This window comes from Podarcis gaigeae (assembly GCF_964106915.1).
Source record: "Podarcis gaigeae genome assembly, chromosome: 1".
Classification (NCBI taxonomy): domain Eukaryota; kingdom Metazoa; phylum Chordata; class Lepidosauria; order Squamata; family Lacertidae; genus Podarcis; species Podarcis gaigeae.
The window spans coordinates 109404345-109428504 of record NC_139678.1 but is presented as its reverse complement, the minus strand read 5'-3'; the positions used below and the strand labels follow the sequence as shown (position 1 = coordinate 109428504).

Sequence of the window (24160 nt, the reverse complement as noted above, 5' to 3'; positions counted from 1 at the left end):
TCTAAGTATGCCCAGAGGCTGCTTGTCCTGGCACTTTGCATGGTGGATCACCAACTGTCGTGTCTGTTATATTGCAAAGCATTGTGCTACAGTATCCTCAGAATATCCCTGCCCTGGCACCAGGGAGGCAGCAGACATCACATAATTTGATTTATCAAATGAAGAGTGCAAAAAAAGGGCACTTCAGGCTTCTGATATATCTGCTCCCTGTTACATCCAATAATTCCCCTGGAGTCATTGTGGTTGATTTTTTAAAGCTAAGTTTTGTTAAGGAGCAGCATGCAAAATGGGCAATTCAACTCTGTGCCAAACTGCCACCATAAGCAGTCAAATAATATGGTTCTTGGAGGGAAAAGTTTATAGTGATTGGAGCATTCAGTTGATTAAAGCTTTGGGATTTCGATAAACTGGGATGGTTGCTTAAAAAGTAATAAATACTATAGCAAAAAGAGCCCTTTCCCAATTCATTTGAGCACTTGAGTACAGAGGAGAAAGAGTTAATGGCGGCTGTTTCTGCCCATCCTTTAAAAGAGCACAAACACTTAATGGAGGCTGTTTCGGCTCTTCTTCTAAGGAGTAAAAGAGTGAAACCAATGCAACCCTCCAAAGACTGAAACATCAGTATACTCATGTACATGGGAGGGAAAATATTTGTTGTCTTCAAGTTTGTCCAGAATACCAAATGGCTCGGGTACCTCTCAGGTTAATCTCTGAGGAAGTCTAGGGAGAGGCTACATAGGTGCAGTTCAGCAACATCCTAATAGGAGGTTCTCAGAGATGGCCTTCACGCACAAGGCAAGAGGTGCTTCAAAATGCATTGTAAAATGTGAGCCAGCTATTAACTTTTCTACCAAAAGGCGTTTGAGTGGAACAGCAAACAAACGATATAACAACAATATGAAGAGGAAAATGCATCTGCAAAGGGCAACAAATACTCTTACATAGTAAATAATGTCCTGCTTATCAGGTAAGTTATAACAATACAGCATTTGACAGGAAAGGATGTGTTCACAGTGACTGGTTTTTTTTTAATCACTGGGGGAAATTAATAATGAAAGATGATTGTAGAACTGCATGACTTTAAGTTGCTCTCACCTTTTCTTCTTTCTTCCAGACTTTTATAGTATTGAATAGAGGAAAGGCAATTTTCCGATTCAGTGCCACTCCTGCCCTATACATTTTGACTCCTTTCAACCCTATTAGAAAAATATCTATTAAGATTTTGGTACATTCATATCCTTTTCCAGTTGTTGTTTTTGAAACTGTTCACTTGTTTTCATAAGACAGCAATCTACAAATGTGTTCTTCAGTTTCCTCGTGACCATCCCTGTTTCTAATTTTACATGATTAGGTCTAAAATGAAAATGTTTCAAACTTGCTTATCAAAATTCTCAAAAGACTTTCTGAAATCACCTTCCTACCCTGTCACAAATACCTATGGAATAGATTAGTTTAAAGCAAATGGAGCACACAGGTTATTCCATTCCTCTAGTTGGGTATCAAAGCTCTACTGTACATACGGTGCTCCCACAAATCTGATTAACACTGACCTCAGTGACAGCTGTCATTGGAGCTTCTGCATGGGTAAGATGTACGTGCATTGAAATGTATAAGGTAAAGGTAAAGGACCCTTGAATGGTTAAGTCCAGTCAAAAGGTGACTGGGGTGCGGCACTCATCTCGCTTTTCAGGCTGAGGGAGCCAACATTTGTCCACAGACAGCTTTCTGGGTCTTGTGGCCAGTATGACTAAACTGCTTCTGGCGCAACGGAACACCGTGACAGAAACCAGAGCGCATGGAAATGCCGTTTACCTTCCTGCCGCAACAGTACCTATTTATCTACTGGCACTGGTATGCTTTCGAACTTCTAGGTTGGCAGAAGCTGGGACAGAGCAACTGGATCTCACCCTGTCGCTCAGATTCGAACCACTGAACTTCTGATTAGCAAGCCCAAGAGGCTCAGTGGTTTAGATCACAGCGCCACCCATGTTACCTTTGGGGGGGGGGGGTTGTTGTGTTTCTGAAATAATTTTTATTTGATTTTACAAGTATAAAGTTATAAAAATAACACAACACATATCCACAATTAAGAGATTCCTCTGAATCTCTGGACTTCTCACCTTCCCCTCCATGGGTTCTGTTATTAAATCTTTTCTACTGCATCTTTTCCAGTACTCCATATTTCTTTATAACTTCTTTATCTCCATGATACCAATTACATTGCAAGTGTTGTTGCAATCCTGCTAATGTTTTCATCTGTTTACAGTGGCCTCCAAGATAAATTATTAAAAATTTCCATTCCTTATTAAACTTTTGGTCTTCTTGGTTCCTGAGCTTTCCGGTCATTTTTGTCATTTCGGCACCCACATTACCTTTTGAACTTTATATGTAATTGGTGTGAGCTGCCATTCAGCTACTGTAGTATGACACCATTGATAAAATCCTTTAAAATGTTGTATCCTTGGAACATGATACTGGAAGATGCTAGTCTTACCATTTAAGCACCCAACTGCAAGCCCAATCAGAGGGGGAGTGGCCAGGTGATTAGTGTTAATGCTGTGTCCAATGCTTTGTCAAAATAGAGAAGGATGTTCAGCAGCAGCAGTATTTTTCTTAGGTCATGAAATGGTCCAAATGTATTACAGTGGTACCTCTGGTTGCGAACGGGATCCGTTCCGGAGGCCCGTTCGCAGCATGACCAGAATGCAACCCGTGTCTGCGTGTGCGTGGGTCGCGATTTGCTGCCTCTGCACATGCGTGTGATGTCATTTTGCGCATCTGCGCATGCGTGAGCTGCGAAACCCGGAAGTAACCCTTTCCAGTACTTCCGGGTCGCCACGGGACGCAATCTGAAAATGCTCATCCTGAAGCAAACGTAACATGAGGTATGACTGTACTTTGTTTACCTGGTATGGTTCATCAGTGACAAATCAGATGCACATATAACAGCCACCAATGGAAGACCTTCTTAAAGCTACAATCCTAATCACGTTTACCTAGGAGAAAGGCACACAATAGAACTTACAAATCTCTCCAGTGGTTTGCATTCTCCAGGAAGGATGGAGGAGAAATTCAACACAGTTCGCATTTCAAGGTAAGTCTACCTAATCCACAATTTCTTAAATAATATGAGAACAAAAACACAGCTTTCCTTCAAATTCCAGTTTTCTGAATTTTGCAATGCAGTTCTCCAACCAAGTAGCACGAACAATCCCACCCTGGATTTTGTGGTTGTGTTTTTTGTAATTGCAAGTATTTATATATTTGCCAAATAGTTTTTATTAGTCTTCCAAATTTTAACCAACCAATACCAAATTACATCAAATTTAATACGTTTTTTCCCCAAAAAGTTGACTTCCTGCTGTTCTTCCTAGCTGTGTCCCTATTTTCCCCAATTTACTGCTTCGTATTACAAATTTATATCCCAATTCACATTTCAACCCTTATATCTAATCTTAAATGTCACATTTTCCAATTTAATTCTTGTTCCTCTTCTTCTCCCTTTCCCCTTCGCTCTTAGCTGTCCAGTTTACAATTCCTGCTTGTATACTTAACAATAACTTATTCCCTTATACATCAAAACAAAAACAAATGAGGTCTCGCAGCGTAATTGCAAGTATTTAAACTGTTTTTAATATTGCATTTTAAATTGTAATCTGCTTTAGGGTAAAGTGCTGGTAATTAATTAAAATGATCGGGAATGATCGTCACATACTGGGCTAAATTGTGTGTAAAAATAGATATTGTGGTAAAAAATAAAACACAGAACTGTTATATTAACGGAAATTGCTTTGCAAAAATATCTATCTTGGGCAAAATTGCATGCAAACATGTATTGGGATAAATTTGTAATAAAATGCTGGTGTATTTTCATGAATACTTTTTTTAAAAAACAAACACAAACTGATGTGGAAATGTGGTGAATGGGGAGAAAAATGAGAAACGGGAAAAACCAAAATGGACAGACTTGCCAGTTCTTACTCTCCTTCCCCTGGAAACAAAATTGTTCTACTTTGCTTTATTATTGCTGACAATCAAATTTTAAAAAATAATGTTAAAAGAGGTGTTACTGCACGCCAGCTCCCTCGGCCAATAAAGCGAGATGAGTGCCGCAACCCCAGAGTCGTCCGTGACGGGACCTAATGGTCAGGGGTCCCTGTACCTTTACCTATGGATAAACAATGACCTTTCAACATTGTAGCGCAGAGTCAAACTACGGAACTTGGTCCCCCAGGGGACAGTGATGGCTGCTAACTTGAGTGGCTTTCAGAGGGTTAGACAGAGGAGAGGGCTATCGATGGCTACCAGTCATGATGACTATGTTCTGCCTCCATTGTTGGAAGCGGCAGTGCTTCTGAATACCAGCTGCTGAAAACCACGGGAGAGGAGAGTGCTCTTGCGCTCATGTTCTGTGTTAAGTTGTGGGTGAACATATCAGACGACACAGCGATTCTTCAAACAGCTCTTGTTTATTCACAGGCCAGGACAGAACTGAACTGAAGGGTTCAGTCAGCCTGCTTTATAGAGCTCCAGTACAATGTAACTGTAACAATTTTCTAATCACTGAACGTCACTTTCGATCCCTTATTTGCATAACTATCTACAGTATCCCCCTGCTGGCCCAGGGTGAGAACTTCAGTACATAACATTCTGCTTCCTAGTTTCCCACAGGCATCTGGTTGGCCACTGTGAGAACAGGGTGCTGGATTCGATGGCCCATTGGCCTGATCCAGCAGGCTATTTTTTTGTTCTTAGGTTTTTATTAATTAAAGATGGGTTGTTATTTTTTAGCTTGAGCCAGAAGGAATCTGACCCTAAGTCAACATGGCGCCTTACTGAAGTCGTTGCACTCCAGTTCCCATCATTCCCTGCCAGCATGGCCAATGGTCAGGGATGATGGGAACTGGAGTTCAGCAACATCCGGAGGGCACCCCATCGGCTACCCATGTTGTATGCAAATACTCTTCTACTTTTGGCACACCCTCTCCAGTTTGTGACTTTCAGCATCTACATTCATTTTGCTGGAACTTGCAGTTCAATGGATAGCACCAGTTTTGCACAGCAGCTGCATGTATATCACAGCTTTCCCTTTTAAAATATTTTGCTATTAACATCCCGTATTGAGTACACTTGTTTTCTTACTATTTGAAAGCTCTACTGGGGTCATTCTATATATTTTCATATTCACCTTAGCTATTGGAATTTTCACTACATCTGTGACCGTTTAGTGATTGTGCTACTTGCAATATTTTAAAATTAAAAACAAATTTTCAGAGGCCTCAGTTTCTGCTGTGGCTGCCTGAGACATATCTATATGGGTTCTGAGATAGTTCTGTCCAAGGAATATTGACTTGAGTGAGTAATGGTCTTTGGTGGAAATGAATTCTATTGTTTCCCCTTATCTAAATAATGCCTGCCCTTATCTACATTTACTATAGTCCTGGATTTAAAAAAAATAAGAAGTTAATGTATTGTCCCATAGTTGCTTTTTAAACAAATGTATTGAGCTAATAAAAACAGAACATCACATTAATTTTGAGTTTTGTTGATCAATAATTATATGATTTCCCGCTGTATGTTCCTTAATGATATAATCTACATTATTCAGCATGCTCATTATGTGCACTATTTTGACCAACTGCGTATTTATGACCCTAAGTAACCCTCCTGATTGGACAAAGAATGTAGAGTAAGTTGAATACTATTCATATGCATGTTTGCATGCTTTGTTGTGGACTGGATTCTACTGGAGCTAATACCATTTTTAAGATAGATGTAAGGTGCAATTTGATGGTCCCTGGAAGGGAACTCCAGAGCACGTAGGATAGATCAGATCTATTCCTCAGAGACAGAAATTCCCTCTCCCTGCAATAATAATAATAATAATAATAATAATAATAATAATAATAATTTATTTATACCCCACCCATCTGGGCTTCCCCAGCCACTCTGGGCAGCTTCCAACCAAATATTAAAATACATTAATACATCAAACATTAAAAGCTTCCCTGAACAGGGCTGCCTTCAGATATCTTCTAAAAGTTTGGTAGTTGTTGTTCTCTTTGACATCTGGTGGGAGGGCGTTCCACAGGGTGGGCGCCACTACCGAGAAGGCCTTCTGCCTGGTTCCTTGTAAGTGAGGTAACCGCCAGAAGGCCCTCGGCGCTGGACTTCAGTGTCCAGGTAGAATGAAGCTCTGGCCTAACCAATATCAGAGCTCTAGTGTTGGTATGGCCAGGGAGCAGCTTGGACTGAAAGGATTCAGAGTCGCTCCTGGGCCCCTAATACCACTCCTGGGGCCCTAATACCACCCCAGGAGGAAAAATTAGACATATTCTTCCCCTTCCAACATAAATGCATCAATAAACGAGAGCAGGAATGGCTTGAGAAATGCAAGAGCCTTCATCCAACTCCGTCCTCACTTCTGCCCTGCCACCCTGAGCTCAGCAGGGCATTGGCTAAAGTAGTGAAACTGTTTTCATACTTCTCAGCCACTCATTTAAGGATTGCATCCTGTAGAATGCGGCTAGGATGCAGTGAGCTCACATTACATTTTAATTAACAATGAATATTTTGATTATTTCGCCCAGGTATACATTCACAGGAATATATACATTTGAATCACTTATAAAAATACTTGCAAGAGGATTTTGTATAGATGGTTTCACCTTTCTTCGGGATCCCTGGAACTGGCTGGATTTCACTGTCATTACATTTGCGTAAGTTTTACAGTCCTTTCTTGCCCATCCCCTTTTTGTTTTTGTTTCTTTTGCATGGAGAGCATACAAAAACCTATGATGTTTATGGTAATACGATGTGCTTTTATCAATCGGGGTGGAGAAAATAGATCCTTCAATGACTAATGACTGGATGCAATTTTCTAGTGACTGGTGCATGTTAAACAGTATAATACTGTTATACCACACCAAGGAATATGAATGTGAATAGGCAAATAGATATAGAAGAAACTTCTCTGTACAAGTTTATTTTTGCTGCCAACATATAACCCCTGTGTTCAGGCTTACAGCCAACTGGACTGGAGAAAATAAATTACAGCAGATTAGAGATTTTTCTTTTGTCTTGTGGGTACTTATAACACACAATGAATCAGGGTTTGCAGCTTAAGAAGTTCATGTGGCAAACTATTATCAGTGTTGATCTTCCAGAAAAAGCTGCTGTTTGTTCTTCCCCATCTTTAATAAGGATAGTGGCATTGTATGTTTGTTTGTTTTTGTGAATCCATATATGGTGTAATACTAGCAAAGTAACTAGTAATGTCGATTGTGGAATTAATGGAACACTAGGAGTAAAGTTATTGACAAAGAAGGTAATTTCAAGTGCTGCAATTTCCCCCTCCTACCAAAAGTGGAACACCTTCCCCTTTCTCTTCACAAATGACTTTAATTAAAAAGTTAAGCTTTCCAAGTAAAATCATTGTGGCTCATCCCCCCTCCTTCATTTAAATGTAATCTAATCACCGCTGAAAGACCTTAATGAAAATCAAACTGCAGTGAAAGGTAAACATCTCAGTGTCGCTATTTAATTTTTTCCACTAAAGTTACCCAAGGGATCTTGATGAAAGACCCCAAGTAAGTAGCAAAACATCTGCCTTGATGCTGAATAACTGTGATTTGATTCTACAGGTATATAACAGAATTTGTAAACCTAGGCAATGTTTCAGCTCTTCGAACTTTCAGAGTATTGAGAGCTTTGAAAACTATTTCTGTAATCCCAGGTAAGAAGTAAGTGGTGTAAAGTGCTAGGTCCCTCGTGCCTCCCAACTGTTCCTTTTTATCCTGTCATTGTGTTTGTGTGTGAACTCCCCTATTGCAGATATGTGACAGAGTTTGTGGACCTGGGCAATGTCTCAGCGTTGAGAACATTCAGAGTTCTCCGGGCATTGAAAACAATATCAGTCATCCCAGGTGAGAGCTAGGTTAAACACAGAGGCTGACTCTCAGACTTCATGGAAATTCAAACCACACACATTCCTTCACCATAAGCCTCGTTGCTTGCTCACTCGAGAAAAAGCAGGACTCATGTTTCGGTAGCAATGAACATTGTGATCCTTTGCTTTTTGCCATTTGCTTTTTTACTTTTGAAACCAGCCTTTGCGTTTAACATGTCGTTGCATGAGATTACGGCAGTATACACAGCCTGTGTGATTTGCATCATATAATGTCAAGCTTTGAGGTCAAGCTGTGACAGAAAACATAATCATAACTGTGACCTTTTTTTACCCATGTGTTTTTTACCTGCATACTGTAAAACTGTATTTGCTCTTGGATTTTTTTAATTTTACGAAGACCAATATCTGTATCACAATTGAACTTGTTGAAATATCTGAATCACTATTGAACGCAAAACAGTAAGATAAAAAAATAAAAAATAGCATGGTTGTTGCATGGGAAATTTATTATCTTTTTCCAAACCACCCACAGTTTCTTAGCATTAAGTCCTAGTATGTTATATACTCTTTTACTTAGCAACATGTTATAAATCTAATTCCAGTTGAGGGTTGGGTTAAAAGTGTTGACAATTGTCTTTAAAAATCCACACCTCTAACACTTCAATCCTGGATCCTAAACATATTTATGCAGGAGCAAGTTGCAATGATTTCAGTAGCACTTCCTTCTGTGTAAAATTGTTTAATCTTGGTACGGTAAGATTTCTTCGGTATGAAGCTAATGAAAAGCATGATTAAAAATCACTTGTTTTGGCATTAAAACAAGTTGTTTTCAAGAATTAAGTGCAGTCCATTTTCATTCACGAGTCCAATGAATATAAACTTCAAGTGACTTCATCTCCACAAGATGCATCTTCACAAGCAATAGAACCATTGTTAGTTCATAAAATATCAAAGTCATTTATTTGGGCTTCTGCATGGTTTTTTACTGGGGGCAGGGACTGTTACTGGGGTATGTTGTATTTTTAAAATATGTGTTTGTCATCTTCCTAACAGTGCTCTTCTGCTTTCAGGCCTGAAGACAATTGTGGGAGCCCTCATTCAGTCTGTGAAGAAGCTGTCAGATGTAATGATTCTGACTGTATTTTGTCTGAGTGTATTTGCTCTAATAGGGCTCCAGCTGTTCATGGGCAACTTGAGGCATAAATGCTTGTATTGGAATCCGGCCAATGCTACAAATTCAAGTGATCCTTACCTTAATAGCACATTAGAAGAAAATCTAGGAGAAAATGGTACATTTAATAGCACGCCGTTTGACTGGAATGCATACATACAAGAAGAAAGTAAGAATGTAATTTTATATTGTTATTTTAAATAGTAATAGTATTATAATTAATAATATTATGTGGCAGTGTGTGGGATTAAATAACCATGACATAAGTATTCGTGACATAAGGAGGTTGGGAGCTGTTGAAATCCCCTCAATTTAATGCTTTTCTAAATAGAGCTAGCCCTTTTTACAGTTTTTTTCCATCAGGTCACTTGGACACAGCAGCCTAAGCCATATTCCGCAGGGACTGAATTATGACCCAATTCACACATAATGCTAAACTAAACCATGACTTAGTGCAAGCATACAGACTTCTGGAGAGGAGATGATGACCACTTTGCTTCTCCTTAAGTCTAGCTGCTGCTGTTGCGCAAAGCCATTGTTTTTGCTTAGTGTGCGGTCTGAAACAGCGCTCATGCTTTCTCTTCATCTTGATCTCAGCTTGTGATGTGAAGAACTGATCTCAGGTAGGGTGTTCCCTAGCTAAGATTCTTCCGTGGCTACCAAAGAAGCCAAGCAAAGGTTGAGGGGTAGGGAAGAGATACAGGAAGGAATGAACATTTAGCACCTCTTCCTGAGCTCTTCAAGCCTGAAGATGTGGTCCTTCTGCCATCCATTCCCCAGTAGCATCAGAAGAACAAATAAAGTCAGGGTACTAAATAAACATCATTTATGCTTTCAGTGTTTTTGTTTGCTTTTAAGATTGGTTATTCCTGTTTGGTCTATTGACCGTAGATTCGTTCTTTGTAAACTTTGTAAACTTTTTCATGATTTTATTATAGAATACATGATGCTTATTTTATACTTTCTTCACTTTATTCTTTTGCTTCTATTCATTAGTCGGGACATACTTTCTCTAGTTTGGTTTTCCCCCATTAGGGTTTCCATCTCCTCAGCCTTCTAGAAGCCAAGAGTTTCAGAACCAGAGAGGGTGCCTTTAAAGAGCACTGCCAGCTCCCTCAAGGAGGGAAGGCCCAACCACAAAACAGACCTTGCCAGACTTCATAAGGCTTCTAGTGGCTTCATTAGTGGGGCAACATCCCACCATGACCCATAATAAGGGGAGAAACCAGCTAAGAGAGCTCACAGATAGCTTTCTGTGGTCCTGATAACGCCTGTCAGAATCTGGACGTAGCTTGCCGAATCATCCAGACTCGGCCTGATATGACCCTGCTTACCAGGACTTGACATTATGTGACTATATGGAAGAAACATTACTTGATGTGACCTTACTGAAATAAGTTGCCCACCGATTCCTTTGTGAGGCCCAAGCCACAATGGAACAGGAGAGGTGCCACTGATAGAAAAAGCACTCTCCTTTGTTGCCACCAGCCTGACTTGCAGTGACAGAAGAATCTCAGTGGAAGATCTTGAGATCTGGTCGCAATGGCATGGGAGGAGGTGGTCCTTCAGGTACCTAAGTCCCAAAAATAATTACAAAGAAGGAGCGCATCTGAAACGCCACCCTTCCACTGTTAAGTTTTAATCATTATTTACTCTTTCACAGTTAACATGCTTCTTTAGTACTGGTAATTTTTGTGCATTTCACCTTCAGTGACTAAGGGTGACCAAGATGTCAGTCTGTGAAATGCTCCAGAAATGGGCCACTTCTCCACTTCACTTATAAAAACAGGACATCACACTGTGTGTTTGTGTTTTGTTTTGTTTGTTTTTTGTAATAGCAGCACTTCCAAAATCTATTTTTTTGCCCTTTTTGCCTTCTTTAATTTCACTTGGAGGCAACTATCACAACAGTTTAAGCCGCAGAGCTTCTATTTTAAAATGTATGCCTGTGACAACATGAAATTCACAGCGCACGGAAGGGCATCCCCTGGAGAAACTGAGGAGAAAGGTTCCAGCTTCCATTTCCTAAAGGGATCGATAGTCTCATCATTTCTGGGAACATGTTAATCACACTTTGTAATGACACAATTGTTTAAGCTATAGGAGGGCAAGCCGCCTACCAGCCTCTTCTGTACTTTTCTTGCAGGGAAGAGGGATGTTTTACCATATCTTGTTCGGGTTCCTTAGAATTACTATTTTGAGGTAAACAGTGCCCTCTCAACAACCCCCGCCTTCCCATCCATCCCCAAGAGGTGCAATAATTGTGGGAAAACAGTGAAAGCTATAAAAGGCGTCCATATGCTTTTCTACTCGGGGGAGGGGGACTTGGCCATTTTCAAATTTATGTGTATATTTAGCGACTAAAATGGTTTAGGGTGTGTTTTCACACTTCTCAGACTGCTGCAGGTCAAAGTGACCTGTCCGTAGCGATGGGGGAAGAAATTCAGTTTGGTTTCATGGTTTAATGCGAATCTGTACTTTTCAAAACAGCACACAAGCCAAAGCTATCCTCTTGAAATTTGCACTTTCCCCAATTTCGCAATGAAGTTCTCCAACAAAAAAAAAATGTGCTCAAACATGCATCAAAACACAAATATCAGTCACCATAGGGGTGGGAATTGGCTGTGGGTGCTAGATCCAGTCCAATTTTCCATACATCGGCACTTGGTTGATGATGCCTTATCATCCACTGGACAGCGTGGCAAATCTGTTTTGCCATCCATGTTTCACCAAGACCAGATGTCTCCACTGATGTGTATGCACAAATCCTGTCCTGCCTTAGCTGATGTCCTCCGACAGCTGACCGAGCTCAGGAACTGGGTATAGATGTTCTTGGTTCTCTTGTGCCAAAGCACTTCTCAGCACAATCAGGGTGGTTATTTGCGTCTCTTTCAGTATAGTCATAGCTACAGAGAGGACAAGGGGAGGGGAGGGTAGAGGGCAGAATGGCACAGCCTGTGTATCATAAATAAATGTAGCATTCTAGGTTTGATTAGGATGAATCACCCAGCCTCAAAGAGAAAGCGGCTTAGTACAGTTGCATCTGGCACTTCGGTGATTGTGACCATTACCCTTCCATGACAATAATGCATTTCTAAATAAAGTAGGTAGTAATTTTCTGCCACCCATGGCTATGCCCCCATTCACAAAGAATGAAATTACCACAGACAGATTCTTACAGAGCAGGGGTGCCCTCAGAGGCCTTTCCTGATGCCCGCAGTGTCCCTTCCTACTATGTTTTCAGTTGTATGTGGTGCCCATGACAGTTTCTGTGGGCATTTGCACCGGTACAAACTGGTGCGCAAACAGCAGGCAGAAAGTTTTTACTTTCCTTACCATAACTTTCCTTGGCTGTCCAAAATCAAGTCAATAACAAAACCCACTCCCAAACTGTTCCAGGAAACTACACATTTGCTTATTACATGTAAACGGAGCTATTGAGTGTTGCTCTTTATTGTTTGCGTCAAGTTTGGGACCAGGTATGTTGAGGGATGATGGTGAAACAGAGGTCACGATTAACTCTGTGATTCAACAACTGGGTGTAAGCCATGTACCATATTTTTCTGTCTATAAGGCGCCCCCTATTTTGGGGGACTCAGATTTAAGAAAATCCACCCTCAGCACTCTCTGTGTATAAGATGCCCCCTAATTGTGGGCATTATTTTTTAGGGGGAAAACCTAGTCTTATACACAGAAAAATAAGGTATTTGTAGCCTATGGGATGGGTCAGGTCCCCAGATAGTTCTTAGGGAGTTATTGGAGGATCTAAGAATCAGTTAGTGAGTTTCATTTTATGCTCTAAGGCACTCCATATTTAATTCTTATGTAACAATGAGCTGAAAAGTTGGCTAAATTCCTTATGCATTCACTCAAGCTAGAGATCCATTAATTAGATTGAAGGGTAAATTTAACCACTTGCTATCATGAGATGAACTTGGTGATGCCTCCATTTATTATGGGACAAAACAATGGAGCATCCTAAAGGCAATATTATTTGTGATGGCTCCAGTGACCCAGTTTTTCATTCTGCCTACTCTATAGAACTGGGACATTTTTAACATCCAGCAAAGTTGTTGGTGTCCTCTTTTTACGTCTTCCCTCAATACCCTCGTTCTATTTGGACAGCCTCGTAAGATTACCAACCACCAACTGCCCTTTCCCTTTTCACACTGGAATTGTTGGTGAAAGGGTTCCAAGAATGAAGCCAGAAAGCAAAAAAATAAAAATAAAAATTATTATACTGTATGATTCAAAATTGCTGGGTTATTTTCTCCTAATGTTTTGAATTTTTTTTCCCCCAAACAGGTCATTTTTACTTTCTGGAAGGACAAAATGATGCATTGCTTTGTGGCAACAGTTCTGATGCAGGGTAAGACCACCTCCTACCATTAAGCTTTAAAAATACAAAGTAAAAACAGGTTTTAAAATTGTTGTGTACCTTATAATTGATAACTATAACCTGACATGGTGTATAGCTGGAGGGTAGGCAATATGGCACTTGCTAGATGTTTTTGAACCCCTTCACCCAATGTCCCTGGCCACTGGCCATGATGGTCAGGGCTGGTGGAAGCTGGAAGTCCAAAAATATCCAAAAGGCACTGCATTGGCTACTCCTGAACTGGAGAATTGGATTTGATCTGCTCTGATTTAGGCTTCTTTTTAAATAATTTGATTGTGGTCATTGATTAAATATGTCAAATTGGAAATGGGAAGCAAGAGACCAAATTTTTAAAAAATGGGAAACCCAGACTTGAATCTTACCTTACTGGAGGATCTAATTCTCATCCTGAATGGATGTGAAGAAAGCAGATAGGTGGTGGTCCCAATGGAGCAAGAGGGAGAGAAGGAACAAAAGGCAAGGAATTTGGGTTAGGAACTTCCTGTGCAGGGTAGGGCCTACCCACTCAGCTATGCCCATATGTGTATCCATTGCAAAGTAGGCATTTCACTAGCTTTGATGATTGACTGTTTTTCAACCTAACATCTTTTTTTCTTTTTCAGTCAATGTCCGGAAGGATACGTGTGTATAAAAGCTGGTAGAAACCCAAACTACGGCTATACAAGCTTTGATACGTTTAGCTGGGCCTTCCTGTCTCTCTTTCGACTGATGACTCAGGACTTCTGGGAAAACCTTTATCAGCTGGTGAGAGAGGATAATTTTTGTAGCGAAAGCTTAAGATATGCTGGTTTCAAAACAAAACCTGTGCAAGTAACCTGAACACAAATATTGTATTGGCTTACAAGAGTCACACGGGGAAGGGTGTTGCAAACTCATATATTACTTTTTATATTTTAAAAAAAACCCTATTGTTTTCTCCAGACATTGCGAGCCGCCGGCAAAACGTACATGATCTTTTTTGTCCTGGTGATTTTCCTGGGCTCTTTCTACCTGATCAACTTGATCTTGGCTGTTGTTGCCATGGCCTATGATGAGCAGAACCAAGCCACCATGGAAGAAGCAGAACAGAAGGAGGCCGAGTTCCAGCAGATGCTGGAGCAGCTGAAAAAGCAACAAGAAGCAGCTCAGGTATATTTCTGATGGGAAATAATTGAACATAATAATTGAACACCGTTCTAGCTGAATGTATCATTTAGAAAGCTGCCGTGCCTTAAAAATGTTTTCTTCTTTCAACCAGCTCCCAAAAGATACTGTGAAAAGAAAACTACCTGATATTTTTGTCTGGTTTTTATGATATATATTTCCTATTTAAGCCCCGCCCAGGTGTTTACCATAGTTTGAGGGAAAATGGGTACAGTGGTACCTCGCAAGACGAATGCCTCGTAAGACGAAAAACTCGCAAGACGAAAGAGTTTTTCGTTTTTTGAGTTGCTTCGCAAGACGAATTTCCCTATGGGCTTGCTTCGCAAGACGAAAACGTCTTGCAAGTTTGTTTCCTTTTTCTTAAAACCATTAATACCTATGGGAATCCGTGCTTCGCAAGACGAAAAATTCGCAAGACGAAAAAACTCGCAGAACAAATTAATTTCGTCTTGCAAGGTACCACTGTACTACACTCCCTGGCCTGACCTTAACCTTAATTAGAGTATTAGGGGGGTGGTTGTATTGTTAGCTGCCTTGGCACCTTCAGCTGAAAAGTCAAGGTACACATTTTCTAAAATAAAATAAACGAATAAATAAAATTCAGTGCAGGTGCATGTAAGGAGGAGTATAAGGCACAAAAACGAATATGTATAAGGAAAAGAACCATTTTGATTTTATAAAACTAAATCTACACCTGAACTTTTCCTATGGAGTTTCAAGTGTTTTAAGTTTAGAAACGCTGTTATTTTCATGAGGCCAGCGAAATAAAACCCCCAATGCTTTACGGCAGGCAGCGGCGACAGCAGCAGCGACGGCATCGGCTGAGTCGAAGGATCCGAGCGCAGGCGGCGGCGTAGGGGGGCTTTCTGAAAGTTCTTCTGAAGCGTCCAAGTTGAGTTCAAAGAGCGCCAAAGAGAGGAGAAACAGAAGGAAGAAAAGAAAACAAAGGGAACAATCTGGAGGAGAAGAAAAGGACGAAGATGAGTTTCATAGATCTGAATCAGAAGATAGCATCAGGAGAAAAGGCTGCCGGTTCTCTATTGAAGGGAACAGGCTAACACTAGAACGGAAACACTCTTCTCCCCACCAGGTATCTGAGTATTTCGTTTCTCTGTCTTTTAGTAGTAACTGTAGTATATTGCCTTCTGGTATTGCTAATCTAAGAATGACCTCTTTTGCATGGCAGACTGCTTATAATTAAATGCAGTATATAAATGTATACCCAGTGCTTTTTTATATAAAAAGTTTTTTAGGAGTACTCTCATTTTGACTCAAGAAAATCACCATTTTATAGTTCAAATCGGGGAAAATCAATACAGTAAATGGTAAATGGACAAAATTATTATTATTATTATTTATTTATACCCCGCCCATCTGACTGGGTTTCCCCGGCCACTCTGGGCAGCTTCCAACAAAATATTAAAATACAATAGTCCGTTAAAAATTAAAAGCTTCCCTAAACAGGGCTGCCTTCAGATGTCTTCTAAAAGTCTGGTAGTTGTTTTTCTCTCTGTCATCTGGTGGGAGGGCATTCCATAGGGCGGGTGCCACTACCTAGAAGGCCCTCTGCCTGGTTCCCTGTAACTTGGCTTTTCACAGTGAGGGAACTGCCAGAAGGCCATCTGTGCTGGGCCTCAGTGTCCTGGCAGAATCATGGGGGTGGAGACACTCCTTTAGGTATACTGGACTGAGGCCGTTTAGAGCTTTAAAGGTCAGTACTTTGAATTGTATTTGGAAACGTACTGGGAGCCAATTTTGGTCTTTCAAGACTGGTGTTAGGTGGTCTCAGCGGCCACTCCCAGTCACCAGTCTAGCTGCCACATTCTGGATTAGTTGTAGTTTCCGGGTCACCTTCAAAGGTAGCCCCACATAGAGCTCATTGCAGTAGTCAAAGCGAGAGATAACCAGAGCATGCACCACTCTGGCGAGACAGTCCGCGGGCAGACAGGGGCTCAGCCTGTGTACCAGATGAAGCTGGTAAACAGCTGCCCTGGACACAGAATTGACCTGTGCCTCCATTGACAGCTGTGAGTCCAGAATGACTCCCAAGCTGCACCCCTGGTCCTTCAGGGGCACAGTTACCCCATTCAAGACCAGGGAGTCCTCCACACCTGCCCGCCTCCTGTCTCTCCAAAACAGTACTTCTGTCTTGTCAGGATTCAACCTCAATCTGTTAGCCACCATCCATCATCCAACCGCCTCCAGACACTCACACAGGACCTTCATCGCCTTCACTGGTTCTGATTTGAAAGAGAGGTAGAGCTGGGTATCATCCGCAAAGTACAAAGAACATGCATTACCTCATATTACACAGCTGACAGCTCACAGTAACTTCCACATTGGCATGAGGTTGTGTACACTAACATCTTCCTGATTCCTCTGCTTGCTCTTGGTGTCCATAGCCATCGGAGGTGGTAACAACGAAATTGACCAATCACTATGCTAGATTCCAACTCCTACTTCACACATTAAACGCTCGCTTCTGTCTGAGACTCAGGAAACACTGTGACAGGAAATGAGGCCACCATTGGGGGTAGCAACGGAACTGACGATTCACTGTGCTAGAGAAGAAACTAATTTTTAACTAATTTTTAGTTTCTTCTCCTGTTAGATTCACAAAATGTTTAGGGGTGTGCATACCCCTGTGTCCCCCCAGAAAAAAAGAACTGGGTCTACCAATTTAATGTATAATAATGATAATAATATGGAACTGAACGTGGTGTTTGAGAATCAACGGGTAAAGGGAGGTGGGGATCTGCATTTTGCTTATCCTTTTTCAGACCTCTGTAGATGCTCTATAGCTAACTGCCGTGTTCTCCTGTGTTTCTCTGCAGTCTTTGCTGAGCATGCGTGGCTCCCTGTTTTCCCCAAGGCGCAACAGCAGAACGAGCCTTTTCAGCTTCAGAGGTAGAGCAAAGGATATTGGATCAGAGAATGACTTTGCTGATGATGAACACAGCACATTTGAAGATAATGATAGCAGAAGAGATTCCCTTTTTGTGCCGCGCAGACATGGTGAACGGCGCAACAGTAACATTAGTCAGGCCAGTAGGTCATCCAGGATGCTGGCAGTGTTTCCAGTGAATGGGAAGATGCACAGCACTGTGGATTGCAATGGGGTGGTTTCCTTGGTTGGTGGACCATCTGTTCCTACATCGCCTGTTGGACAGCTTCTGCCAGAGGTGATAATAGATAAACCAGCTACTGATGACAATGTAAGGAAGTTTTAAATAGTTCAGGCATGGTGGCCTTTTCTTAATGCACCAGCCAGTGTGTCTACAGAATGGAATCCCTTGGGAATGATCCTTGGTTGGTCAAGCTGTGAATGCTCCTGCATCTTGTAATACCTTTTTTTATATACTAACAAAATCAATTTAAAGCATAATTTTTGCAAAACAAGCAGTGGAGAGAGAGAGAAAAAAATTGTCTGGAGAATGTGCAAAATATATTGCTTTGTGTGTTTTATATTCAGAAAACCTTGCTGGATCCTACATTTATCTGGCTATGAATTAATTGTATCTGGCCAGGTCCAATAAAAAAATCATCCTACTCCACAACTAAGAGGAAGTTATAACTTTTGGTACCATATGGATTCTGACACTGCCTTGGTTGTACATAAATTTGATTACATTCTGTCTCGTGAACATCATTACAACATACAAACAACGTGACTAGAAGTTCTGGTTCCCCAAACATTGGTAAAATCACTCCAAAATTTCACTTTTTATATTTAGCATTTTCATGCATCTTTCAACCTGATGCTCCATTTTTGGCTGCCAAAGTAAATATGATATTTAATTACCACATTGATGCACACACTTTTCAAATTACAAATATATGTGCACATATCTGCTGTCACATATACACACACTATATTTTTCTAGCTATCTCAATAAAAATTATAGGACTTTTCTGTGCTGATTTGGAGAAGCATGACAATGCTGGATTTTTAATTTTAATTTTAACTTTTAATTTTGATTTGGTTTGAATGAAAAGCTTGCTATCCATTTTAAATGCGGAAGATAAGCAAGTGACATGCCTTTTTTTCCTTTTTCTTTCTCTCATTCTGATTTTTATTTATAACCTGGGATTTATGCTGTAATCCTATGTGTGGGAAACGCTCACAAGTAAACGATCTAAGGGTTACAGCTGTTGACTGATTAATTCCAATTCATTTCTTCTCCCACCAACTGTTCTCTTTAAAAGAGAAGAGTAAAAGGTTGTTTTACATAGATCTTGTGCCTAGTATGTTGGGGGGGTATTTCCCCATTTGGCAAAGTCTAGCATGCTCTCCAAGGCTGAATTCCTGCTCATCTTTACTTGGAAGCAAATCCCATTGAAATCAATGCATAGGTTGAAACGTATGGGTAAGTGGGACTTTGCAATGCTAATGAACATAAGCAAGGCAGTTTAAAACGCAACGAGAACCCATGGGATGTTCCCTGAGAGTCATCTGAGAAGTATAACAATGAAGTAATTGAGATGAGGACAGCATGTTTCTTACAAATACTTTTAAGAGATTTTTTAAAAACAAAAAAAAATTACCAGGTTAATAATACAAGAAATAACTAAGATTTGGCATGAATAATTAAGCGTAACTCAAAAGCATGACGCATGTATGCCTTCAGACTTAGACATTCTTCATATAAGCTGCCATGCTCAGCCACTGCTTTCAGGATGATCTTATATTTCACTCTCTCTTTTGCAGGCCACAACCACAGAGACGGAAATGAAAAAGAGAAGATCAAGTTCTTTTCACGTTTCAATGGATTTTTTGGAAGACCCTACTCTAAGAGAGAGAGCAATGAGTATAGCTAGCATAATCACAAACACCATGGAAGGTATATACAGAGAAAGAGAGAGAGAGAGAGGGAGGGAGGTTCCTTCAAATGTACTAAACGTGTTGCCCCAAACTACTCTGTAATGATTACCGCTCTGTGGAATGCCAGGGTTAATGCACAAGATTGTGGTAGGTTACACTAGGCTTCCTCAAATTCTCGACGGCCCAGCAGCAGAAATGTGAGGATACAGTTTGGAAATGTATGCTGGAAGAACAGATTATGAAACGGTGGGAAGGGGAAAGAAGGAAGTCCCAATTTCTGGTGAAACTAGAAGTCAGAAAGTTAAGCAACAGCAAAGGCGTCTCAGAGGAGGGTTTTTGTAAAGGCAAGGGGTTGTGCACATGGAATTGGAATTGTCACCTTTTTTAAACAGGTGGAGTTATCACTGCTTTAAAAAAGCAAGTCTATTGCAAGGAAGTGTACCTTATGCCCTCCTGACAATGGCCGGATTCAGCATTGTGAGCGCAGTTCAAGTTCCTAGTATTGACCTTTTAAGAATTCTAAGCACCTGTGATCCCCCACAGTACCCGAGGAATTCCATGTGGACATAATAGTCCTACTGGCTTAGGCGAAAGGTTTACCTAGTCCAGCATTCCATTTTCCATGGTGGCCGACCAGATGTCTGGGGGAAGCTCAAGAGCAAGGCATGAGATCAATAGCCATCTCTCTGCTGTTGTTCCACAGCAATTGACATTCAATGGCATCATATTTTAGAACCTGTAGAAACCATTTTGCCATCGTGACTAGCAGCGATTGACAGACTTATCCTTCACAAATTTGTCTGCTCTCCTTTTGAAGCCTTCTGACCTGGAGGCCATTGCTGAGTTTTGTGGCGGTGAACTGTGTTGAAGAAATACTTCGTCTGTCTTGAAGCACCTGCTAGTTCGCATTATGATGACTTTGGCTTCTAATATTATGTGGGAAGGGTGGGGCTTCTCCATCCACGTTCTCGACCCCCTGCATAATTTACTGTGTCTCCCTTATCTGCCATTTCTGTAAACAAAAAAGCACCAAACATTGGCTATGTTCAGAAGACACACTATGCCAAACCAGGGCTTAGCATGAATGTGATAGCAATCCAGGAGATTGCAGTTACTTTGCTTCTCCCCAGACTTTTTCGGTCACTGTGGCCCAGCAGGTAAGCCAATTTTTGGCTTAGCTTGTTGTTTGACCTCAGGATCATGGTCCAGGTCTCTCCTACAATCTGTAGCTAAGTTTGTAGTCTTAAGTGGGAGAGAACTTAAATCGTGATCCTGGATTCAGATGAGACACTAGGCCAAACCTTGGTTTAGCTGTCACCCTGCCCTGAAATTAAAAAACAAACATACAGGGAAGAGCACAGCAGGCATGAGCTCCCCCTGAGCAGCAAGTAATTTTTCTGTGGACACTATAAGCTGTATTCTGGCTTATTGTAATGTCAGGCCATTTTAACTTTCCATATAAGAGAGCCACTGTTCGTTTTGGTTATTCTTTTCTATACGTTTTGCAGCTCAACAATGCCCTTTTTGAAATGTGGTGCTTCTCTGTGTCCATGTCTCCATGTTTTAAGAGAAGTTTATTCACTGAGGACATGGAGCAGTGATATATGCACGGCTATTTTCCTAGAAAAAGAAAAAGAGGTGCTGGAACTCACCATGAACACCTCTCTGGTTATTTTATAATGACAGTGGCTCCCACCTGACTTCCGGCTGGAAAAAAAGCCCTGGATATATGTGTGGGTGTGTTGTGGGTGCTTGACTAGGCTACCCTCTTTTTTGTAGACTTTCTAAGTTCCCAGACACCATTTTTGAGAACGTACATGACTCAGCCTTTCATCTTTTCTTCTTATTTCTTTATCTCTGGACTCAGGTGGACCAGAGGAAGGAGAAGCAATAGAACCATCTCTCTCTCTCTTTTTGGTTTTGTCTTAGCCATGTTTGAAGTGGCATTTCCTGAATTAGGAAGAGTCAGCATGAAACAGTGTGGTCTTCTTTTTCTTTTTAACAGAACTTGAAGAGTCACGGCAGAAGTGCCCGCCGTGCTGGTACAAGTTTGCAAACATTTTCTTGATCTGGGACTGCTGTCCATGTTGGCTGAAAGTAAAGCATTTTGTTAACATCGTGGTGATGGATCCATTTGTTGATCTTGCTATTACAATTTGCATTGTTTTAAATACCCTTTTCATGGCAATGGAACATTACCCAATGACAGATGAATTCAGTAATGTGCTTTCTGTTGGGAACCTGGTGAGTCATCCATTGAATATTGCACAAGATATTTAACCTTTGTTTGTTTATAAAGGCTAAGTGAAAAATTGCATTCCCCACCCTTACCCCTTTAATAAAGAAACTAGTGGTGGAGAATGCTTGGATAGCTGTGTATGCCAATACAACATACAGGAGGTCTCATTTCGAACTCATATAACTTTGTCTTCATAAACCCTTTAATATAAAGCAGTTTTCTTCACTGTTCATTTTCAGTGTAGTGTGATTCTGAATTATCTAGATCAAAGGAGTGTATGGCGGAAATATAATTACATAGCAATACTTTCAAGAGCAGCAACAATGGCTACCCCTAATCACACTCCCAAGATGGCGCCTCTGACCAGAATATATGAACAGAAAGATCTGTCTAGAATGCTGCTTCTGAATTTAAAATTGTCTTCAAGATTAGGCGTCATAGCTAACTTAAGTCATACTCAGAGTGGAACCACTGAAAGTTAGCATTGATTTCAGTGAGCCTACCTGGAATATGACTTAGCTGGACTCAGTCCTAGATGTTTAATAATGTGATGCCTGTAATCCATTGATGTTGTCGACTATAATGCCCTGCTTGTTTTTCTGTTTTAGCTATTCTTATGGGGAAATATGCACAGCGTCTTTTGCCACACTAGCACAATATTGCACTTGTGGCATTGGCACATTTGCCAATGATTGACAAAGCCACAGTTCCCTCAATGATGGGGGGGGGGTAAATTAAGTCTGGTTCTCACATTAATGTGAAGCTACGGTACTTAATTTGCACTTCCTGAAACAATATACAGACTGAAACTCATCCATCCTTTGAAAACCACACTTCTCTGAATTTTGAGGTGCAGCTCTCCAGTGAAATAACATGTACAAAAATGTGTGTGTTGTGGAAATGGTGCATAAATGACATGTATTATTAGTGGAAAACCATGTACAAAATGCATCTGTGTTAGAGGAGAAATACATTGGAAATGCTGACGATTTTTTGTGTGAGTACATTATATATATATATATATATATATATATATATATATATATATATATGCACAAATTGAAATTAATATTGGAAAAATGAGAAAGTGAAATTGACAGATCTGCCCATCTCTGGATGCCATATTACAAATGTATCCAGGGAACAAAGTAAACAGTGAAAGGTTCACAATCTAGATTTGGAGAGAAGCAAAATCGGACAATTTGGCTCAGATTCAAACTTTGCACAGGCCCCACAGATTGAAGACCTGTCTGAGGAACACTCATGGTTGAAAGGCTGGCTGTATGTTCTCCAAAAACAGGGAATCTAATGCCCAGAAAGGAAGATGAGAGTTGGAAAGAGACAAGACAGCTCAGTCATTTTCAGGGCAACCATCATAGATTATTGTTCCAACATTGTTAGGTTTGAACAGTGGCTCAAAGTACAGGTGACAAACATGGGAACGTTTTCCCTCAGGGCCATTTGCTATGTGTAATTGCCAGTGTGCTGTTGTGTATGCCCACATGCTGCTTTTAGAAAAATCAATGAAAGAATCCAGTACTAAAAGATGAATGAACAAAGACCTCCAAAAGCATTTGTAGGCATGCTTCATGTAGCCATGGTCATCTTCTGTATGTCTGCTGTAATTTTAAACTTTTGCAAATTCATGTATTTGTATTTCCCATTTAGGTTTTCACTGGAATCTTCACGGGAGAAATGTTTCTGAAACTAGTAGCCATGGATCCCTATTATTACTTCCAAGAAGGCTGGAACATTTTCGATGGCTTCATTGTCACCCTTAGTTTAGTTGAACTTGGCCTGGCAGACGTGGAAGGACTGTCAGTTCTTCGGTCTTTCAGATTGGTAAATTGTTTCAACCGATATATCTAGCCGATGTTATTGCTGAATCATCTTATTTTCTTTTATATGATTTTAGGAATTCTGAGAATCTAAAAATAAAAAATGCTGTAGAGCTATCTTAAATGGAAAACTTACATTATAAAAGACACAGTCCAGTGAAAGTTAGTGAATACTAAATCCCATTGAAACCAATGGTATTGCATGCATTTACTCAACAAGTTCCATAAGTTTCAGTGAGCTGTAGGGCCAAGATTCAAGTCAGATATTTTAAAAAGGGTGTTTAATCTGGACACTTCGATTCTGGAGAGAAATTTGCCATGAGGTCCCTATCTGAAACCTCCCCTGGGTGTGGACTGGGGACCCATGGCAGGTTTCTGTTGAAAATGGGCTCCTCCAGCTGCTTTCTATTCCCAAAAATTGATGTTTACTGCAAACACTACCTATGAGGGGACAAGGAGAAGCCAAGTAAGAGACAATTTTTTAACTGAAAACTGATTTAGGGTCCTGATCTATATCAGCAGCATGTTCTGGATCAGAGCTTCAAAATGAATTGGTTAGGTTAACCACCCTTATTTAAACATGTGACTAACATCACATATTGCAATTCTACGGAGAATTCATTTAAAATAAATTAGTTA

The 24160-nt window shown here is 40.6% G+C and overlaps 1 protein-coding gene across 4 annotated transcripts in view; it reads left to right on the top strand.

The window, feature by feature from the left end:
• LOC310827295 (sodium channel protein type 1 subunit alpha) overlaps positions 1 to 24160 on the top strand; it is a 103082-nt gene that overhangs the window by 54705 nt on the left and 24217 nt on the right. The window contains exons 3-15 of one of the 4 annotated variants that reach the window (XM_083703103.1): positions 1115 to 1235; positions 5602 to 5689; positions 6591 to 6719; positions 7834 to 7925; positions 8980 to 9249; positions 13386 to 13449; positions 14082 to 14223; positions 14401 to 14607; positions 15413 to 15712; positions 17457 to 17804; positions 19331 to 19463; positions 21450 to 21688; positions 23352 to 23525. In XM_083703103.1, coding sequence (XP_083559229.1) covers positions 1115 to 1235; positions 5602 to 5689; positions 6591 to 6719; positions 7834 to 7925; positions 8980 to 9249; positions 13386 to 13449; positions 14082 to 14223; positions 14401 to 14607; positions 15413 to 15712; positions 17457 to 17804; positions 19331 to 19463; positions 21450 to 21688; positions 23352 to 23525 — 2307 coding nt within the window. Of the gene's footprint in view, positions 1 to 1114; positions 1236 to 5601; positions 5690 to 6590; positions 6720 to 7643; positions 7736 to 7833; positions 7926 to 8979; positions 9250 to 13385; positions 13450 to 14081; positions 14224 to 14400; positions 14608 to 15412; positions 15713 to 17456; positions 17838 to 19330; positions 19464 to 21449; positions 21689 to 23351; positions 23526 to 24160 lie in introns of all 4 variants that reach the window. The other 3 variants (XM_083703101.1, XM_083703102.1, XM_083703100.1) reach the window with 3 other exon arrangements.